At 33.9% G+C, this 20,009-nt stretch overlaps 1 protein-coding gene across 3 annotated transcripts in view; it reads left to right on the top strand.

The window, feature by feature from the left end:
* CDH10 (cadherin 10) overlaps positions 1-16,007 on the top strand; it is a 96,002-nt gene extending 79,995 nt beyond the window's left edge. For all 3 annotated transcript variants that reach the window (XM_050331429.1, XM_050331417.1, XM_050331409.1), the window contains 5 exons: positions 2,699-2,835; positions 5,164-5,285; positions 11,783-11,891; positions 13,814-14,065; positions 14,938-16,007. In XM_050331429.1, coding sequence (XP_050187386.1) covers positions 2,699-2,835; positions 5,164-5,285; positions 11,783-11,891; positions 13,814-14,065; positions 14,938-15,431 — 1,114 coding nt within the window. In that variant the 3' untranslated portion in view covers positions 15,432-16,007. The remainder of the gene's footprint in view (positions 1-2,698; positions 2,836-5,163; positions 5,286-11,782; positions 11,892-13,813; positions 14,066-14,937) is intronic.
* The last annotated feature ends 4,002 nt before the right edge of the window (positions 16,008-20,009 follow it).

Raw genomic sequence — 20,009 nt, 5'->3', positions numbered from 1 at the left:
CTTGAATTTTCATGTACACATTATTCACAGGAATAAGGTGGTAGTGTTTCGTCTGTTATTTGTGTGCCATAGATAGACAGAACTGAGAATGATGCTAATCTGTAAACCTCCAAACACACTGGGGAGCAACCAGTCACTTGCACACAAGAGTATGTTATAAACTATATTTGGGGGGAGGGTATTAGTTTAGTTTTCTGAAACTCTTAAGCTTTAAGAAAAATGTAAGACAGTGCTTTCCAAGTTGGATATATACTGTCTCAAATACCAAAAAAAGTACCAAATTTACACTGTGACAAAAGAACCTTATTTACTGACTTTATAGTCAATTTTGCCACATATTCATAAGGCCCAGGTGGATTAGAAACTGAAAATGAATCTTGTTTTCTCCTATGGTGAGTCATACTTATGGAAAAGATAAGACATAACAGTACACCTTTAAAATTTAAGAATATATAAATAACTTAACATTGCAACTTTAATTTAATTACATGAGCTAACTGCCAAGTTTAGTAGTTATAGCATCTTAATTGTGACTGAAAAAGAGCAAACTTGGAGCTTTTGCTTATTTTGTATCTGACATAACTTGAACTGAAGAACTGTTGTAGGCATTTCCCTCATCACTATTATTTACACAGACTGTAAGTTACGATTATTTTGTATACTTTTTTTTTACATCCTGTTGGGTTTTTTCATTCTCACATTGGAAATAATTTAGAAGAGGAAGGTGGAGAAAACCAATAGTTGCAAGAGTAAAGAAATTTCTAAAAAATTGAGCAGGAGCACTAAACCTAGATTTAGTTCTCTTGAAGAAAAAGATCAAAGTTATATGTGATATCGTTATTCATAGTACAGTAATTTCAGCTTTCACTTAATATTATCTATTTGAAAACAAGAGTTTTAAAACTATTTGAAGGGCATTTGTTCTGTTCCTCAACTTGCAAAGCAACCTTGTATATTCATTCAAATAATAACTACCTAGGATAAGTTTTTACAAGCTTTTATTTCTTATAAGATCAATACCAAATAAAAAGTACAATATGTTTGTACAGAATTAAACAGCTAACATTTTAAACTAATGTAGTCTGAAGGTTATCATATGTTGAAATTAGAGTAGTTTCTATAATACTTTAACACTGTTATTTAAAAAAAAATCAGAGATTAAGAATGTGGAATTGATTCAGGTTTGGGTGGTTTTTTTCCTGTTTATCTGTTTATTTTAAAATGCATGTAATTTAGACTTCCTGTAAATTAAATGCAAATAGCTTCCTGTTGACTAATTTCTATTTCTGTTCAATGGATATGAAGGTATTTTCTGGAAATAATAATTTTGGTACGATTTGTATCCCATTAGAAGTAATATGATGGGGTAAAAATATGTGCTTATCTCATGTTTTAATGAAACAATGTAGAACAGATCTTGTTAGCTAGAGAAGTGATTATTGCCTATTGAAAAACTGTTAGGTAGAGTGCTGATGATATAAGTTCTTGTCCTCAATAAAACAAATACCATGCATGAAGTAAAATGAAATGTTTATCATACAAGCCAAATAGTCTTAAATATAATTTCTCTACCAAATAGTGTTTTCTATTTCATTGTAACTAACAGTTATTATAGTAAGCTAGCAGTAAAAAAAAATAATTTGAGGAAGTCTTTATTGCACTTTCAGAAGTCATTTTTGACTGTTCTAATTTTCTTTTGTTTTGTTTTTGTATTCATTTTGGTGTTGATTTGTTTGTTGGAATTTTGTTTGTTTTGCATATTTACTTCTATTGTGTCTGGTAGAGTGAGCAAACAATAGCCACTAAGACTGTATAAATATTATTTTCATATCTCAACAATTTTAATTTGGCTCAGTTTAGTTAAATACTGTAAGTGAAACCAGATACACTTAATGAACCGTTTAGATAACTCATAAAATTTTATAGAAACATGAACAACTGTTTCTATTGCACTGTACAATTGTACTAGCTTCTTTTTTAAACTTGGCCCAATTCTGCCACATACACTGATAAACGTTCTGTATTTGGCAAAATCCTACATTAAATTCCACATCAAAGATTCAATCCTAATTGAAAGCAGTGTTCAATATCAGGGAAAAAAATGGAGGAAAGAGCAATTTTCTGATAATAGTTTGACGCCGGCATATTATGTTAGGAGATGTTTTGCCTGCAGAAGTATAACAACTACAGTAATACAGAAGGCCCTGTAACGTCTCTTCATGAAAGTTCTGCATACAGATTTTTTTTAACCTGATCTCTAGTGAATTATTATATCCTGAAGTGTAGAAGGTAAACTTATAGCAATACTTTTGAAAAACTCATAAATTACTGTTTAGTCTCAATCTAAAAAAAACAGTATATCAAAGACAACTTTCCTTTCAAGATTATTTTTTTTTAAATTATTTTATTGAAATTTGGACCTTTTTTATGATTCTCATATATGTCTGTAAAAGCTCTGATTATCAAATATTACACTATTGCATCATACTTTTTAAATTCTTCCAATTTTCATTCCTTATTCTATGGCGCTAATATTCAGAATTTTTGGAAGTGTTTATAGAAACTAAATATATGTCATCTCAAAACTAACCTTTGTAATGTAACACGTAGAACGTAAAACCTATATTGACTTGTAATAAATGCTTTCTTCCATCTTCTATAATATTGACAATACTTTCTATTTCTTTGTTATATTTAGGTTTTCTCTGGATCGTCACACTGACCTTGACAGGATATTTAACATTCATTCTGGAAACGGATCCATCTATACATCTAAGCCACTTGACCGTGAAATATCACAGTGGCACAATCTCAGTGTTATAGCATCTGAGATCAGTAAGCTAATTTGGTTTTCCTTTTTCCTTTCAGTTTTCCTTAGCTTGTAAAGTTACACCTGTGACTTTGTGAGGAAAAAACCCTCCCTTTCTTACCTCCTTTCCCTTTCTACTAGATGTTTTGGAAAGGCAAATTGTGGGAAGCTAGCAATGACTGTTTCCTCACTGCTTCTTTCCTCACCTACATCCATCGCTGACCTTTAATGTCCAAGTTATTTCTCAAATGTTACCAAATTAAATAATATCACTGGAGTAATTCTGTTTTCTTCCTTTTCTTGGAGGACTGTAACATGATTTTGCTGTTAAAATAGCAGTTTAGAATGGTAATCTATGTTTTTATCTCTATTGTTTTCTTCATTTTCTTTAAAAATCCTTTCATTACCTCTTCCTATAGTATCTACACCTACAGCTCTTGGAATCAATATATCTTACAAGTTCTGTTCAATTTGATCCTACGATGTAGCCTTTCTTGGATTATTTAAATAATCTCTCTGTGGATATTTTCATGTTAATAGTACAAAGAGAAAAGCAGAGGTCCTCCTAAGTCTGCTACATTATTGAGATTAGATCTAATCAATGGACAGAAGATTTTCTGAAGGACAAAGGTCTGACCTTTGAAATCAGCTACTACTAAGAACCACTTGTTTTCGAAGTCACTTATTTTTTAGGGTTAACTTTATGTCAGTTGAAAAAAAAATGTAAAAAAATACTGATCAGCAGTGAAACATGGCTGGCAAGAGCTACACTGTAGAGAACGAAATGGAACATTGTGCCCTGACAATTAATCACTCTCTAAAAAAAACCAAACAAACAAACAAAAACAAACCAAAAAAACCACCAAAAAACCCCTAAAATACAACACAAAAGAAACCCACACACAAACAAACAAACAAACAAACATCAAACAACTGTACTCTTTTTTTTTAAGACTTTTTTTTTTTCTTGTGATGCATTAGCCTGAGCTTGGAACCCTTCAGAGTGCTGTCCAATGTTGTGCAAATACTTTTCAGATTTATATAATGAAAAAACTTTGCCTCCTTGTATAATTATATTTCAGTGCTCAACTTATTTCCTTGTCATGAAACTTAGAGCAAATTTACATTCTGGACATATTGGGAGTAGCTAGCATTCTCCAAAGAGATGTGTTAGCTTTGGAGGAAGAAGTTAAGGGAGAGATTTAGGTCTTTAAATCTTTACAAATGTTACCCATTACAAAATGGGAAAGCAGTGTAAAGACTAGAAATTATTTGAAAAGTTAGTACAAATATGCAAAAGGCTATGAAAAACTGTGTCCTAAACCTGGCATTTTCAACAATTCAGGATGCCAAAAAGATCCTTATCATACTTTTTAGCAAAGGTGTTACTGATAACAAGTGAACATAATTCCAGCTGCTCCTAATATTTGAAGCAGAATAAAACAGGGGAAGAGGGGAATCAGTAATTTGGAATTATCTCTCACTGTTGTTACTTATCCCATTCCATTCATATTGCGAAAATCATATAGTATTTAGCTACCATCCACCAGAATTCCAAGAAACGGCTGCACTTTTTTACACCCAGGCATTACTTCATATTCTTTGGATAGCAAGTGAGAACAAGGACACTTGTATTCCTGAACTAACCCATACTAATAGAAGAGAACTCTATAAATAAAATTAGGGTTTTGGCATTTGGCAAGGGGGAGGTTACTATTTTTGTTTCTTAACCTGATGTCTGAAAATCTACCTTCATATTTTTTAAGGAAATTCAAACACATAAACACCCATTTTAATAAATTCTGTTGCAGATTCTTTTGGGTGTTACTTTTATCTGTTTTGTTGGAATTTCTTTAGGCACAAAAGAGGAAAGTCAGGCTTGATAAATGTTCAAAATATATATGCATGTCATTGACTAAATTAACTATATCCCAACAAAACCCAATATAATGCATAAAGTCAGTAATGTCTTCTCTCTAAAACAAATGAGAACACAAATAATTTTAAAATTAAACATCAAAATCTTACAAAACCTTGAGCCTATCAAATAATCAAATTTGTTATGATTGTAATGTCAGACTTTAATACACTAAATTTTAATAGATTAACATTTGCATCCTCTATTTTCATATAAAATCTTAATTACTCATGAGATACTAATACTTTATTTGCTCTAAACAAATAATTTCCTTATTTTTCAGAAGGCCTGATTCTTACATGTTACGAGTTTGTATGCTAAATATTGATCAAATTCAAACCTAATCTTACAAGATTATTGCTCAAGAAATTTGGAAGAAAACAGAAAATTCTTAGTAAGAAAATAATCTCTTTTTTCTTCTCTCTTCTACTGTCAGACAACCCCAAAGATACTACTCGTGTTCCTGTTTATGTAAGAATTTTGGATGTTAATGACAATGCTCCACAGTTTGCTGTATTCTACGATACTTTTGTCTGTGAAAATGCAAGAGCTGGACAGGTATGCCTCTGATAAACACTGCCTACTATCCAGTTTTGCTACAGCATGCAACTGTAGATCATTCTTGCCTGTTGCTTGAGAAAAATCATATCTGAAATAGTTTCTGAAATGTTAAAAATGAAAGCAAAGTAGTTCTGTAGGTGAGGTTTAGAGTGAAATCTCAGTATATTGCAACAACATCAATTTTCTTTACCTTATCCTGTAGTACTCTTAAATCCTGACTAGATGTGTACAAGAGACATGATAATAATTTGTTTTGCCATTAATTTCACAAAGTAAAACACTATATGTAACTACTAAAACATTTGATCTATTTTTTCATTAACTCTCAAATAGCAAAATTCAGATATATTTCAATCCATGCTGATGGTGATTACAAACAACTACATCTGCCACACTTTTTTTTTAATTGTTAGATTTATCTTTCATTATCACATCAAAAACTTCTGAAAAAGAAAAAAAAACATGCTTTTTTAAACTGGTAACATAATATTTTGGTTTGCCTCTTAGAGGCTATACAATGTATACCTCAATTTAATTGAAATGACTGCACTACTTAATATCCAATTCCTAATAGACAGCTGCTTATTAGAACTGTTAAAAAAATGTTTTCCTATTACATGTCCCAGAGCACAATCAGCCAGTAATAATGCCTTTAAAATGGTAGCAGTAGTAACTCAGTGCAACCCTTTCAGTACTTTTGAATAGAACATGGCAGAAGTGCCAGCTTGTCGTACCTGTTTGAGTCCCACAGGTATAGCATTCAGGTTGTATTACAAATTTTACATTCAGGTTGCCTTTATTCATTCCAAAGTGACATCAGCTGGAAATTAGAACAAAAGATTTAAGGCCCAAATCTGTAATGCATAAAATATCTGGAGGTACTGAGCAAGGGCATTTGTCTGGTTTGACAGTTGTAAGATAATTCAAGCTGTTAGATAAAAGGAAATCAGTGGCTAAAAATGTAGAATTTTTGACAGTTGTAATGTCTTCTATAAATACTAAACTAATATTTTAATAAGTTTCAATATGACATATGGATTAAGAATTGGAAAACAAGAACACTGAATTTTCCTCTTCCAGTTTCACAAAAAAAATCCTGGGTTAAATAAAAAAAAGTCTAAATGCATTAATCCACAAATTTTATTCACCTGAAGTTTCAGAATATTTATATACAGGATACTAATAATGGAGTTTACAGAAAATGTTAATATAACAGTTAAGTTTCCATGTAAATATATTTTAAGAAACTCTGATTTTTCTCCACTATCTAGATTATCCAGGTCACTATAATTTAAAAGTAAATATAAAAGTTATTTCTACATTGCATTGTTTTTCTGTTTACATTCAGAATAGATTGTCAGTTAAAAAGTTGAATAAAATAACACTAATCATTTATGACTAAAAAATGTGAAGCTAAATAAGTGTATGCACCCACAAAGGTTTATTTAAATTGTTATAGAGCTCAACAGCATCTTCTTTATCAGAAAAAAAACCCTGCCAAATTTACTAAAATGGCCATTAATATAAACATTTTTTAAGAAACCTGAGTTGTGAATGATGGCTTAGAGAAAGTAATTTACAGGAAGAGAAAAATTGCAATGCAGGATAACATGAATAATCTATTTGAATGTAATTATGTTCTTCTTGTTTACTGGTAGATCATAAATAAGACTTGTTATTTTCAAATTCAGTCTGTCCTGAGAGACTGAATCTAATCAATCCCAACTGAACATGGTTGTCTAAGCTTGATTCCTCCCACATTTATGCTATTTCTCTTCCCTTTCAGGTTTTTGTAATTACTTTTGATCCATGATCAAATATGTATCTTCCAGTAGGTCACTGAAACTAATGATGCTTCATCAGTCACAAATTCTGTGGTATTCACTTTATTTCTTACTAAAGACAGACACTTTAATGAATATTATAGTTTTCCATTTATTTAATTTATAAAGAAGCCTAAATTATATATATACATACACATTAGATACACACACTATATGTGATACTGATAAATGTGGGTGTACATACATGTATATACACATATATGAAAATATATAGGAAGAGAGAAATGTGACTTTTGTAGTCTGAATGACTCAAAAGGCCTGTGATTGTTTTCCTGCTTGCTACTACTGCTGATGTCAGATCGTGCTGTGACCTTACAAACAATGTGAATATCCTATCTCAAAAAGCTCAAGCAGCACCTCTGGCAGAATGCTATTTTGGTGGTTGCTGTTCTTTCGACCCCCTGAAAATGAGGACAGTCTTGGTGTGATGGCATAAAGAGGACACAGGCATTCATGTGAGCTGTACAAGGCTGACTCAGTAGGAGGTCAGGGAAGGAAAGCAGCGACATGCTCAGACTGCTGCAGCTTCGTAACCAAAGAAGTTCAGCTGTCCTCCACCCCCAGGTGAGAAGAGCCAGGAGCTGGGCATCTGGACAGATGGAATCCCACTGGTTTTGTCAGCTCCCAGCTGTCACACGTCTGGCAGCTCAGCAGCCAGCCTCCAAAGGTCCTCTACTGTAAAAAATAGGAAGCAGTGTAGAAAGCAGAAATCAGTTCTGCTTTAGAGAGATTTTTGCATGGAAGTTGAGTATGATTTTTCTATATATTTTTTCCCTATAGTAAAGGTCAGAAGAGATGTCCTACTTCTCTCTTTGCAAATGACCTGCCAAAAGAAAAGAATGCAGGAGCTGACCTGCCCAACCAGCCACTTCCTCCCTCCTCAACAGTACAGGGGGAGAAAATATGAGAAAGGAAATGGCTTCAGACTTATCAATTTCCATAACTGGTAAAATAGATTAAACTTGGGGAAAATTAATATACCATCAGTTAAAAATAGAGTAGGATGGTGAAAAACAAATACAAAAGAAACACTTTCCCGTCGTCTTACTTTCTTCCCAGGTTCGCCTTCACCCCTTCACTACTGACTGCTCTACCTTCTTGTCTCTGACATTCCTTCCTCCTCATTCTTTTTCCTCTTTGAGCCTGAGTATTCCCCATGCATGGCAGTCTTTCAGGATAAATCTCCTGCAGCATGGGGTCACCTCCAGCTCTGCAGGAAAACACCTATCCTACCGCGGATCTCTCCCAGACCGCAGGGCATCCCTGCCAAGGTCTCTCCCCTCCTATCCTCCTCCCACTCTGCCCTCAGGGCTCTCAGGGCTGTTTCTCACCCGGTTCCCCTCCCTCAGCCCTGGCTACTGGGAAGTGTTTTGCCCTCCCTTGCCCAGGCTTTTCCAGGGGCTCTTGCCCATCTTCCCGCCCGTGGTTGAGGGGCTCAGCCATGCCCTGCGCTGGGGTCCCCATCCAGGGGCCATGCCGGCAGACACCTACGGCCAGCACTGGGGGCACCTGCACCTGACACAACTATGTTGTGATGTTTAAATGGGAAACTGCTTGCTTTTCTTTCATTTCCCTTCGGCCATTCATCATCTTCTACTCTGGGCCATTGTAACTCCCCATGTGTGTCTGGGAGGGTTGTATACCTAAAATATACCAACAAGGGTGCCTAATGGCTTACTGGTCCCATGTGTTCTTTTCCAAAGGACTACCTCCGTGAATCAGAGGTAAGAGTAGGTAAACAACATGGCTCTCTACAGCTTTCAAACCCACAGCAGTAGTGAGGAAAGATGTATTTCCATTTGTTTGGGTCTCCAAGCAGGCTCATTACAATCTTCCTGTTATTAGCCTTCATTTTACAAAATCTATACTCACCCACTCTTCTTTTCATATGTCCCCATGTTATATAAAGAGGTCTAACTCATAATATCTTAATTCAGCATAAATTATATAAACACAGTAGGTTTCTTGAACTAATTCTTTTTATGTTACTCCTCTTCATATCAACACATCTGACCCATATAACAATCTTCATCAGGGATATTTTTCTCTCTATAACTGTGCTTAAACATACCTTTGGTATCTTTATATTTCCAGCAATTTCCTTGTTATATTCACCAGGTGTCTTTCTAAAAATGACTAAAATTTATATCTATTGAAAAACTAAATTTCTTGTGGTTTCATTTCCTAGCTTTCAATTTTCTCTTCTTTTTTTTTTCAGATGTTTTTATAGAACTTTCTTATATCCTTCAATCTTGAAGCCTTATTTTATCTGTGTTTATTGCATCTCCCTCTCTTCTTTTGAGATACTACAATTTGTAGTCAATTTACTTGAATTTTTTTTTCTCTTTTTTTTCCAGGTCCCCTGATTCATTCTTACCATAGTTTTTTTCAGTATATTTCCATAGATCTGATACCTTCTAGTGGTTTTACTGGTATCAGAATTTTCCTTTTGCCTTACCTTTTTCAAAAACTCTCAAAGTTTTACTTTTTTTACTCTGGTAAGAGAAAGTTTTTGAACTGCAAATTTATTTACAGTTTCTGAAAAGTTCTGCTTTTTTTTTTTTTCCTTAATAGCACATTACCTGTTACAGAATTTGTACTGCATTTAAAAGCAAATATATAGTGAATTAAAAAAAAAAAAAACATGTTTACTTAAACAGTTGATAGAACTGATGGTCAAAAGCAGCCTACCAAGCAGAAAGATGAATTTTGTTGGAATAAGTAGGCTATACAGCAAACTTGTTTCCACTCTGTAATCAGTTTTTTAGTGACTCACAACCCTCATGACTACTTAATTTCCTGACTGTTATCATACAGAGTAACATCCTTGGCTTCCCTGCAGCTACTCCTTTGCAGCATTGATAGCAAGAAGAAGCAACTTACAGGGGGTATAACAGGGGTTTCCCATGGCTGACAGGTCTAAGAGATAAAAACAGTGTTTGAAACCACATGTCAATGCAGGACATATCACACTGATGAAGTAACCAATATTATCAGGAAATAGTTTGAAACTGTGCAATATAATGCTTTCATTTCTACGTACTCTTTTTAAACTACAAGTATGAACACTCAGAAAATCAGTTTATTTTCATCATCCTAACTGATGGTCTTCATGTTCTCTAGTTGTGAATTAAAATGGACTAGTGTTTTCTTGATTTATTTTTTTTCATACCTCTCAATATTTATAAGCTAATTACTCAATAAATAATTAAAATATTCTTTCCTGAAAAATAAATAATATTCTATGCTTGGATTATCAGTTTTGTTTGTTTTGTAAGTTACTGGGGGATCATGTAAGAAAACAGATTTAGAGAAAGACAAAACTCCAGTTGAGAAAGTAAGGAAGCTGCTATATTTAAAGAAATCTGATCCTTGCCTCATGAAGAAATTTATTGCTGTTTTCTGGATGGACAATAGAGAAGTTGTGAGTTAGTCATGCATTTGTTAGGGCAAACAGGAGTACATTGTAGTTGTTGATATTAAAGATGATCAGACCTGACAAAAGCTGTGAAATGAAGAGTAATGTCTGTATTTGAAAGAACTGGAAGAGGAAAAACAAACAGGGTTTAACAAGTATGCCACAGGGAATGAGCACTGTTAAAAATTAGATGTAATTCCATGGTTGAAAAATCAGTGCAATTTAAAATGATGGATAAGAAGTCAAGAAGAAAAATGATGGAGACTAAAGATTAATCTATTTTTGGAAGTTAAACTTAAGAACATAACTGAACATTCAAGCATGCATGCACAAAAATCCAGCTATAAGTTCATTTTTTATCGCTGTGGTATAAAAATGTCCCACTCTAAAATTAAGCAATAAATATGCCAAAATTTATTTTGTTTGGGAAACAATATTTTTCCTCCCTTAGATATAGAAACTTCAGTGAAAAAGTCACACATTCACTTATCTAACAGATAAACAAATGTTGATAAAGAGTTTGCCATTACTTTCCCAAAAATACCCACAATATCTTGTAGGCATTGGAGAAAACACTCAGTGCAAGTGTTAAACTGACCTGATGCAGCTTACTCTGAGAATTGTGACACCTGATTGTCATCCCACACTGAGGTGGTGCGTCTCTAGAATGTACTGTGTTTTATAAGAATTGAAATATATATATAATCTAACTGGCCTTTTTCATCTCAGGAATCATACTCATGTGTTTTGCTACACTACTAAATAGAAAAATCATGTTTAGAAACAAATGATTTAATTTTGAAATTTAATTTTAAGCTTTAACTTCCCTATCAGAAATATCTGTTTGGTAAAATACTATTTTTATCACAAAAACAGAAAACTTCCTGTGAAGTACTGTCTTAGGTTATGATTTGAATTAAAATGATGAATCAGAGATGAAGAATAAAAAATACTTAGGCTACAGCTGAAACTATTTTTAGCAAGTTTTGTCCACATGTAGCTATAAAAATATAGGTGTACATGTACTACCACATGAAAGATAAAGATGTTCTTGTGGGAAAAACTTATATAGTACACTTGTTTAATATTTGTTCAGTTAATATATTATTAAATCAATATGTTTGAATATTGTTATTTTAATATTTTTTCTTCCTTGATCAGACAACCGTATCAAAAACCTAGATGTATTTGGGGTTTTTTTGTTGCTTGTTTGCTTGTTTTTTTCCCTGCAGCTTATTCAAACCATAAGTGCAGTAGACAAAGATGACCCTCTTGGTGGACAGAAATTTTTCTTCAGTTTAGCTGCCGTTAATCCTAACTTCACTGTTCAGGATAATGAAGGTAAAATTCACGCCTATTCCAAGGAAGGAGTTTATCTTTGCTGTCACACTGCATTCCTGAAATGTATTTGCTTTTGACATCTATCAGTTGGTAGAGAAGGTTGATGCTAGCAAGACAAATACTTTGCCTGAATGTTTGAGGTATAGGACTTCTACATTTTTATCTGTTTAAGGGAGGCAAAAATGTGATAAAACAAATTATAAAGAAAATCAGTATGTGTTGGCTTGGGGTAAGAGATACATGAAATGCATGACTAAAGTAGAAAAAAAAAAAGCTTTAAAAATGCCTTCAACTGGCAAGTTGAGATTTTACTCTTTAGCCTTCTGTCATATAGTTCTGATTCCCTTGGCCTTATGTTTTACTTCCTTCTGACCATTAACGTAAATGATGGTTTTGAGAGCATAGCCACTTTGGTTTTTCTATTGATCCATTGTCAATCTTCCTTTATCAGAGAAAATTTTCAGAAGCTTCTGTTGGGGAAGGAGGACTATACATTTTGACCTTCTTTATAAGTATGACTAATGGAGAGGATTCTAGATTACAAAAGAAATAAATCAAGGGGAACATGGTATCAGTCTTCAAATGTGTTAAAGGTATAAAGGCAATGGGAATAATCCTGATGAAGATTTCAGGAAGTAATAGGCTGCAAGCAACAGCAGAAAAAAGAATTCTAACAATAAGGAAAGTGAAGACTTGAAATCAAATACTGTGGGTAACTTATAAATTCCCCAGCTGGAGAGGTATTTAAAGATCCATCAGATGCATAATTTTTGATGTTGACTGAAAAACAAAAACATAAAAATACATAAAAACAATGGAGGGAAGCAATAAAGGAAAACTTTGTATTTCACATCTTGAAGTCTATGAAAAATTTAATATTTTAAACTAATATTATATCTTGGTGACTAGGATAGTCACCTGGTGACTAGGAGTGCAGAGAGGCATGGATCTTGCTCTTTCTTTGCTATCTGCAATGATTTTCTTTCTTTTTGCACATGGGTTATTTTCATTCAGCCTGAAGTTGGCTGTCAAGATAGCTAACCACTGAGCTGAAGCAATCAAAAAATACAATGAAAATTAAATTTTCCTTTTAGTGGAGTCTAAATATTAATTTTCTCTCTTTTGGACTAAAAAATTAATGACTCTGGTGTTGGCTGACACTCTCGTGTTGTGACTCTAACAACAGAAGAAATAGTCTCCCTGTTATTCATTCCTTCTCTTCCTTTCCTTCCCTCTGGATGCTCAGTGAATAGCTTTTGATGCTGAAGTGTACTGCATCCAACTAAGATTTGTCTGCTGCAGTACAGTTTAATAAGTTCACTTCTCATAAATGTGCAGGTAAACCTACCGTCTTTCACATTTTCTGAATTCCTGAGACAATTTCTGTAAAAAAAAAATCTACTCCATGTGCTAAGGTACATAATTCATTGTTCTACAGTGTGTTGAAAGTGTTTTGGTGTAGCAAATCTCATACTAAGTTGACAGATAGCATTCCCATGGGTGTTGTCACAGATGATCCATAGAAAGAATCTTTCAGAGCAGAGTGCTTGTTGAACTGCGTGAAGTGGAAGGTTATTTTTTCTCAGTTGGCCATTGCATTTCAGGGCTTCAGCCCTGAACTACAACTGTGTCACGAACCACATGCATTAATCTATAAAACATTTTAAGCTTTGAGAAATCCTCTTTTCAAATCACATGCAAAAGTGGTGCAGAGGCACAGAGAAGCAGAACAGATGTACCTAAAAATTATAAATAGCTTTCTGATCAAATGGGAATGTTGTTAGAAAAAGAGAGATATCACTATGATACCAGGAACTATTTCAAAGTGCTACTGCTGATGTAAAATATGGTGGTTTGCATCTACTATAAATGATACATTTTATGTTCATGTAGTCTACAACAATATATTTTAACCAACCTAGATAACACTGCCAGAATTTTGACAAGACGGAATGGCTTTAGTCGACATGAAATAAGTACTTACCTTCTACCAGTGGTGATATCGGACAATGACTACCCAATCCAGAGCAGCACGGGCACGCTGACCATTCGAGTGTGTGCCTGCGACAGCCGGGGGAACATGCAGTCCTGCAGTGCTGAGGCCTTGCTCCTCCCTGCCGGCCTCAGCACGGGGGCACTGGTTGCCATTCTCCTCTGCATCATCATCCTGCTAGGTAAGAAAAGAAATGCATCTTCCCCCACCCAGGAACAAATCTTTCAGTCCTGATTCATTTTACGAAGCTATGCAGGTGATAAAATCAATGATTGTGGATTTTGCAAGAAGAATTAAACTGCAGCTTGAAACAAAAAGGGAAAAAAAAAGGCAAACCCTGTTTTTCTGTTAATTGGACACTGTAAATAAGAATTCAAGTTTCAGACTGTTACAACTATCAGTGTGCTAACAGAAGCTCATTTATGTTCTTTTTTAAATTGTCCAAAAAAAAAAGAAATATCAGAAGGGAGGAATAGCATATTCAAAAACTGCTTTCATGTCTTTCATTTTAAATTTTTCTTGAGGAAACGTCTCTTTTTATTAAAAAAACTATTTAAAGTCAACATACAGGATATATTTCACACATAATAACATAGTAAACAATATTTTTTTATATTAAAGCACTGTCTATCCATAGGTTTCTGAGCTGTAATAAATAAAAAATTTTGTAAAACCTCCTTTTGTAGTTTTCAGAATATCACCTAATGACCTATAATTCACCTCAAACACAGTTTTTAACAGTGTACTTTGAGCCTGAAAAAGGGAAAATATCTTCAGAATAGACCTGGCTATTTTAAAGCTCATTACATTTACAGAAGGAGCATGCAGACAAACTCACAGTCCTGTAAAGCAGAGCACACCACTGGTGTGCAAAATAGCACTTTTTGATATAGACCTTACTTTGCTACCATAATACAGATAGAGGTGTTTATCCAGTTATCAAACAGAAACGAGTTGCTGAAATGTAGCTGAAACGTAGTTCTTTTACCTGGTGAATTTACTGCTAAGAAATTGTTCAATAGAGATCTTCCATCCTTTGTTTCTCTCTTTAAGTTATAGTGGTGCTATTTGCTGCTCTGAAGAGGCAACGAAAGAAGGAGCCTTTGATCCTCTCTAAAGAGGACATCAGAGACAACATTGTGAGTTATAATGATGAAGGTGGTGGAGAGGAAGACACCCAAGCCTTTGATATTGGCACACTGAGGAATCCTGCAGCTATTGAAGATAAGAAGCTTCGACGAGACATTATCCCTGAAACATTATTTGTACCACGCAGGACTCCTTCGGCACCAGACAACACAGATGTCCGAGATTTCATTAACCAAAGGCTAAAAGAGCATGATACTGATCCTTCCGCACCACCGTATGACTCGCTTGCAACCTATGCCTATGAAGGAAACGATTCAATAGCTGAATCTTTGAGCTCCTTGGAGTCAGGTACTACCGAAGGAGACCAAAACTATGATTACCTCCGAGAATGGGGCCCTCGGTTTAATAAGCTAGCTGAGATGTACGGTGGAGGAGAAAGTGACAAAGACGCTTCTTAACCTACAGTAGCTTCATTTTTTTTTCCTTTGAGTGGAAGTAATTTTACAGACACCTTCTGCACTCAACAGTATTTAACATTCAGGAAATTTTTTCCTGCCACTCAGCACAATGGTTTCCTTTTAAAATTTGTTTTAAACTTGTCCATTAATGTCATTCATTCTTTCTAGTAGGATGCCACTTGGAATATATACAGCATTTTATTTAATCAACTTCCAAGAGCCAAAGCTATGGAAATTCAGTGTTGTCCATTTTAGTAATTAAAATAAAGAATATCTTACCTTCAGAAATTTGGGCAGGGTGATAATCCCTTAAGCAACCTCATGTACAAGCCGCTTCTGTTAGGTACATGTCTTATCCCTGCAAGCTTTTGAGATGGTAAAGAAGAAAAAAATCCAGTATGTCCTGTTCTGTACATTAAAATAAAACAAAATGTACATGTGGTGTTAATAAGTGTAATATGCAGCTGGTTTAAAAAAAAAGTTTGTGCAACTTCATTTCATCAAATTCTATCTGCCAATGTTTTATATTTATATTTTTGTATTTATTTTTAAAAAATAAACCAGTTTTTACAACTATGTTGCTGCTTGCCTGCCTGTTCTGGCCACGAATTTCAGGCTTGAAGAGAACATGGAATTTCTCCAATGACAGCAAAGCCAACTTCTAGTACTTGTGCGCTGCAGTATTCACTATACGCACAACAGTCTGAAGTGCTTATGCTCACTGGGAGAGGATCAAGTTATAGACTTGTTTGCTCAAAAGTCTGCTTCCTACAGTTTAATGTTTAAGAGAATTTTTTTTTATTTTATTTTTGCACTCAACTAATCATATTCTAGCCTAGAAAGATGAATCACCATTTTGCCTCAATTTGAATTGCCTTATTTTAAAAGCCTGTACAACTAATTTATCCAAACACATAAAATTAGTTTCAAAATCTCAGTTTATTTATTCTATAGTTCTCCATTTTGAATCATAATTGCATAATCCGAGATGGTCTGTAACTGCCAGGGATCAAGTGTAAAAATATGTTTAAACAATCATTTTTAAGCTCCATTTTTCCAAAGACAAATCATTTGATGACAAACCACTGTGTGCTGTATTGCAAACACCTGAGGATAATGTAATCTCCTTTAAAGCTCTCAGTCTGAAGACTGGGAAACTGTCAGTAAAACTATCACAGCCCCCACTCAATCTACTGAGCTTTAAGATATCTTGGAAAAGTCTAGTAAGAAGAAACTTGACCAACCAGTGAACTGTAACCAAAATTATACTTTAGTTATCACAAAGCAAAGGAGGTACCTGAAAACATTTTAAAATGTCTCTTTTCTCTTTTTTCTTTCAATCTTTTGGTTACACACATTTTATACTAAATAAGCACTGCAATCTTGAAATAGTGCTGAGATTAAATAATTTCAGAGGAAAACCAGGATGTCAAAAGGTCTGTATTTACTTAGTTACTGTGGGAGAAAAACATCTGAAGGATAATCCCTCCTCTATTTCTCTTCATTTACTGGCTTAAGAACAAGATATAGTGTAAATATATTAGTCCTTTGAAAAGTGGAATGCTGCATTTTAATTTGGTTGGATGTTTCAGTCTCCTTAGTGGACTGATTAAACCCAATGAAGTTGAAAGCTGAATACAGTACCATTATGCAAGCTATTTTCATTCAATGAAGATCAAATTTTTATTGACTTGATATCAAGTTAAACTATTTGATCTATTAAGAAACTGGGAATATGATGGATTTTTCTTCATTTCATTTAATAATATTTTCATTAACTAAGGATTTTTTATATTTCTTAATAGAAAATTATTCTGAAAATATTAAGAAACACCTCACATAATCAGCATGACAAAGCTTTGTAGCAGTCTTATAGGTGATACAAACAACCGATCTTCTTTATAATTATGTAGTGAATGCGACCTAATTTTTTTTTACTTCCAAATCTCCATTAGTCCTTTAACAGCATGTAATAGGAAGAAACAATATTCATCCATTAGATACATAAATAGACAAAAGACACTCCTTCAAAACTATTTTCTATCTACAGCAACATTGAGATCAGTGACACCCTATGTATTTAACTGAGTATGTAGTAGGACAGAAAATAAAATATGCTGTAAAGCAGCTGGCTTTTTACCTCTTTGCTGAAACCAAAATTTTGGTTAAATAGGTCAAGACAACACTTTCAGATATAACTCAGTAAAAATCTCTGGTTTGTTTCCAGAAAGAAAAAACAAATGCACATAGCTCCCTCACTCTTCATAATTATCAGCAAATGTCAAATAAGACTCTATTATTTTGATTTGCATTACACAGTATTAATTTCCAAATAATACAATATGGAAATATTTGTCTATCATTATGTTTAAGGAAGTTATTTTATAACTGTTCAGCAGAATCTGAATCACACTGTGAAAGTACATAACAGTATATAAACATAGTAATAATATTATTATATAAACAGTATAAATGAAATTTTCTTGTTGCCATATCCTTGGAGATTTATTCTCCCGTACATTTTAGGAAAAGCCAACCCCCAAATTTCATTTCAGCACTATAGATGCTACTCTGCATGTAGAATTCCGCTGTACAAATAGGTATACCTTTTTACTGTACGCTATTTCAACACAGTGAAAGTGTGCACAGGAATATGCAGTCACCTGTGCGGACAAATCATTAGAAAAACATTGTGGAAGTCATAATTCATTGTCATATCTGATTTATTTTGGGACCTGTATCACTTAAGTAACTGAGTCTGGTCCTTAATATTACATGCAGTAACAGAATAGTCCACAATGTTCCTCAAGGTCTTGTACACCATGGATGAGTCATAACAGCTTAGTCAAATGTAAGGCCATATAGGAAAAGATGAATGCTGTGAGTATCATATGTCATGGAAAGGGAGAGGAAAGCAGTCAAGAGCACTATCACAATGTCTTCTTACATCCTTAGAATAGTGAGGAATTGGAAAGTGAAACTCCTAGACGATTCAAAGTGGAGAAAATGTAAAACAGGATACTTGCTTCCCAAGTAGCACCTCCTAAGCCTAGACACATGAAGTTGTATGAAACTTCACAAAGCATAACAAGAAATAGTAAATAAGATCCTGATATTGTTTAGTCTGAATGAATTTTCTATATGTTCTTATGAAAAAAATGTCACAGGACCACAGATAACAAAGAAAATACATTAATATTGCATTTCAAGTGGAGCTTACAAATTGCTTACAAGACAGGTCTTCTGAATGTTTAAAAATTCAGAAGCATATCAAAACTATTTCAGCCACCGGACCCCCACAAGACAGTGCATTCTTAGAATTTGTTGCAAGAAAAAAAATTATGTTTTTTTTAAAATGGGTTTTATGGAGACAGATGTGTACAAGATCCTATGTTAAAAACAACAATGAAAATAGTAGTATTTCATAGGGCCTTTGGGGAAAAGGTTGATAGTAGGAACTGTCTAAGCAGAGTAAAAAACCCCAGAGAATAAAACAAGCCCCTAAACCAACAAAATCCTCACATTGCACATGGTCGGGTCAATATTCACCAGCTACCAGCTCTGTATATGCAGATGTTTTTGACTCATTCACTCTTAAAAAATATCCAATTTTCACAATTTTTCCTTCAATCATAGATAATGATATTCCCAGGCCAAACTATTTATCAATTACATTACTGTCTGTCAAGAGTTTGCACCTCATTCCTCTCACTCATTTTCCAGTGTGATTCTGTTGCCTTTGAGGCAGAGGTTCCTATAATGATTTCTTTAAATTCTTCTTGTGCTACCTGTCACACAAAGTTGAAAGAAAGAGAACAAAATTCGCTACATTATTCTCCTTCAAACCTGCTCTTATAATTTGCTTTCACTGGGTTAACTACAAAAACACTTGTTATTGGTTACAGAGCTGCTTGTTATGTTAATCACAGAATCACAGAATATTTTGAGTTGGAAGGGACTCACAAAGACCATCATGAATGATGGAGAAAATTAAATCCAGTCATTGCTCCAAGTTGCTTCAGACTGGTTAGCCTTTATTCATCAGAAATAAAACTTTTTATAGTACTCCTCTAGGTTTATCCAACATTTGGGAAAAAGTAAATATTCTCTTTTGATACATCATTAAATATTGAAAAGAAAAATCAATTCATCTTTTAGGAACCTAGTTATTAAAATACATCTGATATAAGAATATAAATAATAGAGTTTAGGTTTTCTTACTTTTGTCAAATAAGTGAACTAGAGATCTGACAAGAAAAGTTACCTGATGCCTTCAAACACTCTTACTTGACAGCACAGAAATCATCCAGCAGTAATCTGTTCACAGCAAGATGCACAAGATGCTAAAACAATTTCATTTATTCATAACAGTGTTATCTATTATGTCCGAAACCATCACGTAAATAGTAAACATAAGAAAGTAATAGCAAATATAAGGAGACATGAAAACAAATTTTTTTTGCAACAAAATATCCTAGGCTTCTCTATTGTCTCTCCAGTTTTTCACAAGCTTATTTAAGCTCTATACTAATATGATTAAACTGGCTGAAAAGTCATTTCTACATGACAGCAGATGTA

Source organism: Myiozetetes cayanensis, unplaced genomic scaffold, assembly GCF_022539395.1.
Source record: "Myiozetetes cayanensis isolate MyiCay16 unplaced genomic scaffold, myiCay2020 scf1, whole genome shotgun sequence".
In the NCBI taxonomy this organism is placed as follows: domain Eukaryota; kingdom Metazoa; phylum Chordata; class Aves; order Passeriformes; family Tyrannidae; genus Myiozetetes; species Myiozetetes cayanensis.
The sequence above is the reverse complement of the archived record's forward strand: the minus strand, read 5'-3'. Positions and strand labels throughout refer to the sequence as shown.